At 54.4% G+C, this 9,418-nt stretch overlaps 1 protein-coding gene across 1 annotated transcript; it reads right to left on the bottom strand.

Annotated features, from left to right (window-relative positions):
* Positions 1 to 92: 92 nt before the first annotated feature.
* LOC103267190 (runt-related transcription factor 2) lies at positions 93 to 9,415 on the bottom strand (the record flags this gene model as incomplete). Its single annotated transcript, XM_021715701.1, has 3 exons — positions 93 to 197; positions 7,458 to 7,614; positions 9,395 to 9,415. Coding segments are annotated over 3 exons (283 nt in total), but the record flags the coding sequence as incomplete, so codon positions are not given.
* Between the last annotated feature and the right edge of the window lie 3 nt (positions 9,416 to 9,418).

Below are 9,418 nucleotides of genomic sequence, written 5' to 3' on the forward strand. Positions count from 1 at the left end.
GAGGGCCCCAGGGCCCGTGCCATACGCCTGACCTTGCCGCCGCCCCTCCCCCACTGGCCTTCCTCCCGTCAAGGGGGCCCAGGGGCACTTACGTCTGGGCTCCCGGGGTCCATCCACAGTCACCTTGATGGCTCGGTGGTAGGTGGCCACTTGGGTGGGGTTGGTGAACACGGTGATGGTCAGTGTGAAGCTCTTCCCTGGGGGTGGGGGACAAAGGCAGGAGACTGGCACCCCGGAGCTTCCATACATCCCACTCTCCCCCCGCACCCACCCCGGGAGCCCGTGGCTTTCAGGAAGGGGCAGGTCTCTTCCCTTGAATCTGGGCAGAAGATGGGGCTCTGGGTGAAGTTCGAGCTGCTGGGCTTGGCATTCAAGGCCCTTGGGGTCTGGTGCCAACTCTGTCCCACAAACCCTCACACTCTGGGCACCCAGGCTTATTTCTTCCCTGCTTCTGGGCTTTTGTGGTGCCCCTTCAAATCAGAGACCCACAAAAGTTGGGGGTGGGGAGGACGATGGCTATATTTCATTTTCTCAAAGAAATTAATGATTTTTGTAGAAAAACTTGAGAACACGGAAAATAAAAAGAAGAAAGAAAGAAAACAGCCATAGCTCCACCAGCCAAAGATAAGTGCCGCTCCCACTGGGGTGTCTTCCCCCCAGGCCTTTCTGCATGGGTATGCACATTCATTTACACCCTGGGGGTGGTACTAACACACACATTTGTGTACTGTTTTTTCCACTTAACATGACGTTGGAAGCATTTTCCCATGTCATTCAAAGGCCTTCCCCAGTTCCATTTTCAATGGCTGCAACAAATTTTGACACCCCCCCCACCAAGCCTCATTGCCTCATCTTCAATTGCTCCCTCTCCTTTGGGGTGGGTGCCCATGCCGGCTTCTTACTCGGGAGAGAGCAGAGCTGGGCAGGGCTGACTTGGAGCTGCAGACATCTCATCTGTAGACACAACTGTTATTTCCAGAACCCTGTTCTATTTTTAGATAGACATTTGGCTCCAAAGTCTCCATTCAAAATTCCTGAGAGGGGAAAAAACTTTTAAAATAATACTTTTTTTTTTTACCATTTAAAATAAAATGAAAATGCCCTTCTGTTTATAAGAATCTTTGTCTGCATCTCTGCTTATTTCCTTAGAAGAGATTCCAAGAAGTGGTGAGTGATTTCATCACATCAGAGGGCTAGGACGCGCATAAGCGATAATCTCTCCTGGAGTGAGATGACTCTCCGCAATCTAGCTATCTATCACCCGAGTGCTGGGCAACGTTACACCCTGGGCCGTCAGCCCCGGGCTGTATCTATCAAGGTGGAAGATCTTGTCTCCACTCTCAATTCTGCTTGTCCTCCTTCTAGGACTAGTGAGACTGAAACCTGCCTATGATTATGACCCATCATAATCCAACACAAATGACTGCCCATGTTCTCTTACACTTTCCTGTTAAGGTCTTAGTGCCTTTAAAAATGGCCACATATTGGGCTTGTTAACACTCTCCCCATCACACTCGCGGTGATCATTCCCGGGTCACTGGCCGTACATTTCATGTTCCCATGCCGAGCCAGTTCTCACTTTTAGTTCTATCTCTCGTTCTTTTATCGCTCTGTGTTTGGACAGGATTCTCTGTGTAGAAAGCAGATAAAGGCTGCCTTTCAACAAGCAGCATTTCCTCTTTCCACAGTGAATTCTTCCGTGTGTCTGGGGCTTACTGGCTGGCATGGTATGAGGTAAGCGTTCTTCCTCAGAGGATGATCCGGGGTTGCCAGTGCCTTGATGAGTGTCCTCCTCTCATCCTATCCTCCATCATAATCCAGAGTTTCACACTGCATTAGATTGGTGGAGGGAACTTCACTGATCCCCCAAGCCAGAATTCACACCCCCAGGGTCTCTGGACCTCAGGTACAGACCCGGGAACTGCCCCACGGCAGGGGTCAATGGCCTGTGCGCCGGTACCCCCAGGGTGGGCATGGGGCAGGCACCAAGGGAGGCTGTCCGAGTGCACCCCTGTGGCATCCTCCCGACTTCTCTACAAGGCGAGCAGGCAGGTTCTGATATTCCCATATCACCGGGGGGGAGACGTGGCTCAGGTGGGGACCCACATCTTAAGGTACGTGTCAGTGGAGCAAGCAAGTGAAAATCTAGAGCAGAATTAACCCAGCCAGGCTGCCAGAGCCAGGCCCCCAAACCCAGGGGCTTCTGAGGTGCCAGAAGGCGTCTAAAGTTAGGCTTCCTGAGGTGTGGCTCTCACTGGGAAAGGGGGGCTTCTCTGGAAGACTATTCCTGAGCTGGTTGGCTGGGGGCAGGGATAGAAATGCTAACAGCCTGGGCCCTCCGGCTCAGGCTGCAGGGGCCCTCTGCAGAACTTCCGGAAACGCAAAGTGTAGGGGGTCTAGGGAGATGCTGGGCAGGTGCCTCAGGTTTTTGGCCTGCCCCTCCTGGGACCCCTCCATCCTCCAGAAGTCCACCATGACAAATGACAGGAAGGTCATTTCTCTCCTGGACCTCTCTCTGGGGTCACTCTCGGGAGAGTCCCTGGGTCTCTAATCCCTCATCGCTGTCTGGCACCTGCTCGGTTCCAACAGGGAGTTGGACAGCTCAGAGCCCTAGCTGAGGACTGGGGGCCCACGTCCCCTGCATCAGGGACCCTGGCACATACAATGCTGGGCAGTTTACTACAGCTTCCCTTGATTGGACAGTCCCCTTCTGTGAGGCCGTCCTTGGCCACTTGCTCTAACATAGGTGTTTGCAACGTGGCCCCATAGGACTGAGTGGCGCTGTGAACTGGGATAGAAAAACAAAAACCAAAAAACGACAACCGTACTGTCCCTAACCTCCAGCTGAAATGTAGCATCTCCTTCCAGCAAGCGCGTGGGCCACAAACCACAGAGGTATTATGGCAGTACCTGTGACCTTGTCATCAACAGACGTCACAGACATTCACATATCACGTTACAGCTGTTGCAGGTTTCTCTAAATATCTTTTATGCTCGTCACGACTTCAGAATCATGGTCGTCATGAGACCCATTGCCAGATCTTGTTATTTGATACAGTAAACAAAGCAGCACACTTATTACATCTTTAAAAACATTCTGCTACGTTTTAAAATAACCGCTTTCCATCGTAATCCTTCGTATTTTATTTTATACCTTTCAAAAAAATCATTATTCTAAGAAAGACGCGTGGGCTTCACCAGACCACGTGAGGGGTCCACGAGGCTCAGTCTGAAGCGGAGCCATCCCTCTGCTTGCATTCTCCATTCCCTGCACCGGCCCGAGCATTTCCCAAACGCCTTTACTTTCCATAACTCATCTACTTACTTAATTTTGTCTCCCTCTACTAAGTTATAAGCTCCCCAGGGGCTGAATTTTTGTCTTGTCATCACTGTGTCCCCAGTCCCTAGGACAGCATCTGGCACATAGTAGGTGCTCAGTAAACATTTGTTAAATGACTTGAGGGCAGCGATCATTGCTCCCATTTTGCAGATGAGAAAACTGACAGTCACAGAGGGGCCATGAGTTGAGCAGGTCACACAGTATCCAGGCAAAGCTCAGAAAGGACAGAATGTGCTGGAGCCTGTCCTTCCGCACGGTGATCTGCTCCTGGGGAGTGAGAAGCCTCCACTCCTACCAGGTAGCAAACCACATGCCACCCCTGGGGTCACCAGCACTCCTGAGTGGCTTCTTCCTGATGTCCAGGTCTATCACCACGCCTCCCAGGCATTCGAGGAGGGGAGTCCGGACCCAGAGCAGGAGTGGAAAGGAAGAGCCGGTGTCAGGAACCAGGGAACCAGGGGCAGGAGAAGGCTGTCTCCCTGAGCGCCCCTCGGCTCTCTGTGCCTGGTGGCAGCAAACCATCCATCCATCCCTCTCAGCTCGAAGAGACTGAGGGCGTGGGCCAATCTGCCATCCACCAAGAGTCCATCAGCTGCAACTCCAGGCACCCCGAGGGGGGCTGGCCCCACAGGGAGGAGTCCAAGTCTGGGAAAGAGGTGCCTCTTGGGGCTCTGAGTGGCCCCAGACATCCCTGCAGGACCCAGGCCCTGGACCAATCAGCAAGCTCAGCCAGCAGTGTAGTCTTGGGCAAGTCCCCAGGCTCCGGCCTGGGTTCCTATGAGACAAGCCCCACCCACAGGAGTGCACGTGTGGGGGAGGGGCTGCATCTGTCTCAGGGGACTTCTGGGCTTTCTCAACACTGGCCAAGAAGCCATCTGCTTTCCCCCCACCAGTGGTCCCCCAAGCCTGCATGCACACTCCTCATCCAGAATCTCTCTGCACACACTACTGCTTTTTAACCAGTCAGTGACAGAGCAGGAGCCTGTGTGCTTCTCGTTGTTACCCAGGCCAGTGGCCACCTGCTAGATGGCACTCTGGGGATCTGTGGTGACATGTGGTCAACACCTTGTAGGTTGCACTGCCAGCATCAGTATGTGTGTGTGGGTGGGTGGGGGGTGCAAGTGTCCACTGCTACACAGGGCAGGGAAGCTTTCCTTCTTCCTGGGAGGGAGAAGCTGGCGTCTTTGTACTTTTAATCTCTACTGAATTTTCCAGAAGGAAAGACAGTTCTTTTCTTTCTAAGTTTTGTTCAGAACTTTGCCAAGAGTTGTTCACAGCTTCAGAAAGTCATGACGCTGACAGCAAGGCCACACTCAGCCTGAGTCCTGTCCCCACCTGCTCCCTCCGGGTGGGCTTCTGTGTAAAGGATGTCTGTCCACCTCTTCCCACAGTCTTGCCCCAACATTTACATATTCAAATTAGTGCTGTATTTTAAATACTTTCCCTTTCTTTTTCTCCATCATAGCTATGTAATAATATCGATTTTGAAACTGTAAATAGGTGGGTTATGTTATCCACAAATTTCAATGCAGGCTAGTAAGGCTTGTTACAGAATGTTGATTCTAAGAAAGGGGTGTCATGTCTGGCAGGATGGAACCTGGGCCCTAATCGCTGCAGGAGACAGCAGTGACCTGGCTTTCCTTCCCTTTCTTTCCTTGGTTGGCTCCTTCAGCCCTGGCGTAAGAGCTCTGAGTGCTACTGTGTGTGCGTCCTTCATGGAGAGAGTTATCTTCCTGGAATTCAGACAGAACCAAGGACTAAACATTGAAGAAGCCAGCAGAAGTTTCCATCTGACTTTCTGGACCTGGCAGAAGTCAGCCAGCCAGGGAAGGGCTCTGGGTCCCAAACTGCAACCTGTCCTGACTCCTGAAGTGTGGTCCAGATGGCTGGAGTCACCCACCACCTTGTTCTTTTAGATGGGAATTTCCCAGTCGCAGGATGGGCACCCTAGCTGTGAGTCTGCATGCCAGCAGATCCGGCACTCTCCTTCCTCCCGGCCACCACCTCCACTTCTCCCACTCAGCAGTTCACACCTTCTGGGTTTCCCCCACCCCCGCTCAAACCACACTGTAATCAGAGAATCAGTGACTGTCACCGCTCAAAGGGACCTCAAAGGCCTCCTCCAGTCCCAAGCATGTGAGGTGACAGAATCTCTAACGTGTATCCAGCTCTCTCTGTACACGCCGAGGGATACTCCTGTATCAATTTCCCTAATCCTCCCCAAATCTCATGAGGTAGATACCATTACCATCCCTACTTTACAAAAGAGGAAACTGAGGCACAGAGAGGTGCCCAATGTTATCCAGCAACTCACTAGCAGAGCTGAGACTCAGACCCAGGTCGGCCGATTCTAGAGCCCCGGCTCTTAAAGACCGTGAGGGCTGAAGGCCTTGGCCAGAGCTCCTCCTCAGACCACTTCCTGCCTCCCAGGACTGGCGAGAGAATGGGTGTGAGAACGGCTGACGGCTCAGCCTCTGCACCTCCCAGAGCCACATCCCCACCTTCGCCGCGGCTGCTGGATGCTCCTGGCCACAATGGAAACCCACCTCGGGGCTGAGGGCCCGGGGCTGTGGGCACTAAAGCCACAACAAAATCATTGTCAGTGTGCAGAACCACCAAAGGAGGTCTCAGGGACTCAAGAATCGTCTTCTCTCTTTCTAGATTGCACCACCCAGGAGATGGGGTAGGAAGAAAGACCACAGTTCCCAATGCCTCGCTGGGCTCTGAGACCCACAGCACCCTCTGCCTGCCTCACAAGGGGCAGGTGCCATCGTTAGTGGCCCGACGCACACACCTAAGCCACAGACCCGCGACTGCCCGCAGCCTGCCACATTACCCACTCGGGGCTGGGGCTGGGATTGAGTTGCAAAGGGCTTGCGAGATTGGGGATGACAAAAGGGGCTTGGAGACTAATTAGGAGCAGCAATGAAAGCTTAATTCATAAAAGCAAACATTTTCCATCCATCAACCTGCAACCAGTTAAGGGCACCGTTTGAAAGAAATCTGTGCATGGGGAAGGGAGCCAACAGGAACAGGAAATGTTTGAAAGAATGTAAACTATTTCGGTTTCATAAAAAGTAACAAGTAAACAGTTATTACATGCAAATAATGCCCTGGTTTTAATTAATGCTGAAAAGTCAAAATATGTTTGACATTTGTATGTATACACTGAACGGCTGGAGAGGTAAAAATGGTGCCCAGATGCCCATCCCATAGTCGGGCTGGCGGCCCAGAGGGAGCTAGAACCTGAGGAAGGCCCTGCTTATTGGTGATGAAAAGTGCGACCCTGCTCCAGCCGCCTCAGCCTGCAGGAGTGGGGCACAGAGGGAACCAGCTACTTTCTTAACAAAGCAGGAGGCAGGCGGGGCTTGGGAAGGGCTGCCCCTTCAGCCACTGTTCCCGGCTGGGCTTAAAGGGCCAGCAGACCCTCGGGCCTCTGTTGCACCAGGCGGGGTTTCTAGGACCTCTCCACCCAGGAGGTAAGAGATAGTGGGCTTCAGGTCCCAGAAGCCACCCAACAAACAGCCCCTGGCTCTGCCTTCTTTCCACTGCTGGAGATCGACCAGACAGGCAGGGCACCCCAGCCCTGGCTCCAGGGTGGGAGATGGTGGCCTCCTGGCTGTGCTATCCGACATCCAGCGTTCTGTGCATTTGTTTCTATTCTAAACCCCCTACGGGTTCAGAGGACTTGGGAAACTGCGGTCAGGCAACACAGCTGGGAAGAGGTGGCCTTGGAGTGTGGGGGAGATTCTGCCCCCATGGGGAGAGTGGGTCGGGGTGCTTGGGTCCTCCAAGTCCTTTGGAGAAAGACCCACACGTTCCCTTTTTGAGCTTGTGAATCTAGCATCCTGTGAGACCGGGGTGCTTCATCGGGAAGGAGGGGAGGTACACAAGGTTTCAGGAGTCAGTAAATCCCCCCAAACTGGGAACAAATTGTGTATTTTTCTGGCAAGAGACTCACATCCTCAATGGGGTCGGTAACACCCTAAGGGATTACAAACTGCTGTTTTGGACAGCACCGGGCCTAGAGATCTGTTTCTGGGGTTTCCACCGGGACCCTGTGGCCTCTCTCTCAGCCTCCTTCTTCCACCCCTGCCCTGGCCTCCCTCCGGCTCACCTCGCCCGCTGCGGCCCACGAAGCGGAGGTCGTTGAACCTGGCCACCTGGTTCTTCATGACGGCCGAAGCATTGCGCAGTTCCGCAGAATAGTTCTCGTCGTTGCCGGCCATCACAGTCACCACTGTTCCATCTGGCACATCCCCCAGCGCCACTACCTGAGGACACGAAGGAGGGGGCAGGCGACGGCTTAGACAGGTCGAGGGAGGCCGGGAAAGGAGGGGAGGGGCACGGCCAGGCAGCGCCCCCGGGTCCCAGGCGCACTGCGGATTTCTCAGACGGAGAGGCTTGAAAACAATAGAGACTGTCCCTCAGATGTAACAAAACAAGGCGACATCTCTGCCTTCTGTCCCAAAGTCCTGGATCAATTCCAATCCATCAAGCCATGTCCCAAGAAATCATCCTTTCCTTAAAATGACTCCAAGCAAGACTGCAAGTTAAGTCAGTCCCCAGGGACGCAGGCTGCCGCCCCCCCACCCAAGCAAAAGAGGAACCCACACGCCCCTAGCAACCAGGTCTCCAAGTAAAAAACAATACCAACAATAATAACGACAGGACGGCTACCCCTGCTCAATTCACGCAAGAGCCGTTAGGGGTATGAAATTGGGCCCTGAAATGTGGCCCAGGCCCAGTTTACCGGCCTCTGCAGAGCCTGAATTCGTTATGCAAAGAAAATGCAGAATGCAAAACAAACTGGTGTTTTGAGAGAGGTCATCCAAAGAAACCCTTCAAAGTGAGAGAGGGGTTTTGACAACGGGAGGATGCCCCTGCTGGGAAGTGCAGACCGGGATGGGTATGTCCCCCTAAACACCAGCTCCCCACCTCCCCACCCCGGGGAGCACTAAGAGGCAGGGATGCCTTTTGAAAAAGAATTAGACTCCAAACAGAGTCACAGCCATTTAAACGTGGCCGCCGCGTGCAGGGACTAAGACTCCAGATGGTAAAAATTTCAAGGAGAAAATGTTTGGGGTCTGATTAAAAAGGCCAGATTTCCTGTCAACATCCTGTCTTCTTTTAATTTCAAAGACTCCTTTTAAGCCCCAAGTGACAGTAAAACCTCCGATCTGACGATTAAAGTCACACGGGCCTCCCCTCCCTCCCCGGGAGATTTTCCCCACTGGTATTTTAAGATGTCACCCGGGCGAGGGAGACCTCAAACAGCCACTCGTCCTTTTTTTTCCAATTTGGAGTCGTCTTAACGGAGGCAAGACGGCCTCAGCTGCCAGCAGCGCCGCTCCCAGCCGCCGCCGCCCCCAGCCGCCGGCCCTTCCTGCCCGGCCCTTTCTCACGGCAGCTGTGAGAGGTTTAGGGGAAAACCAAAGCGTTTTCGTTTCATCTCGCTGCCCCCTTAAAAAAATGAAAATGAAACAGTCGCCTACTCTCTGGCACAGGGAAGAAGACCCGAGCGACCGGGGTCTGCCAGGGGGGCGGGCACCCCAACCTCAACCTGCCCCTCGGGGCGCAGGACATCCCGGCGCGGCCTTTGGGGCGCGTGGCCCCTCCCGGCCTAGTGTGCCGTTGTTTCAGGAGCCCCGAGGAGGTGCGAGCAGGAAGTGTGTGTGTCTGAGGCCGCGCCGGAGGAGGTGCTGGCAGGGGAAGGTAGGCCCTGCTCGCCCTCCGCACCCCACTCCGGTGTCCTCGCCCCTGCCCGGAGCCTCTTCTCCGCGGCCCGCAGGGCTGCGTCCCGTGTCCAAGGAATCCGGCTAGGGATCAGCGAAGTCCCACCGCCCATTTCCGCATCAGCGTCTCTACGCAGGGCTCCCCGAAGCCCAGGCGGAGGAGGGCAGCCCCCTAAAAGTCACCGGCGCAGGGTGCATCCGAGACCGAAGGCAGCGCTCCCCGGGCCGAGCGCGCAGTGAGGCCGAAGGCGCCGGGCCGGCCGCCCGGGGTCGCGAGGCTCCCGGCGCGCCCCGTCCCCTCCCCGGGTCCCGCGCTCACCTTGAAGGCGACGGGCAGCGTCTT

This window comes from Carlito syrichta, unplaced genomic scaffold, assembly GCF_000164805.1.
Source record: "Carlito syrichta isolate Samal-C Ts95f unplaced genomic scaffold, Tarsius_syrichta-2.0.1 Scaffold101979, whole genome shotgun sequence".
In the NCBI taxonomy this organism is placed as follows: Eukaryota; Metazoa; Chordata; class Mammalia; order Primates; family Tarsiidae; genus Carlito; species Carlito syrichta.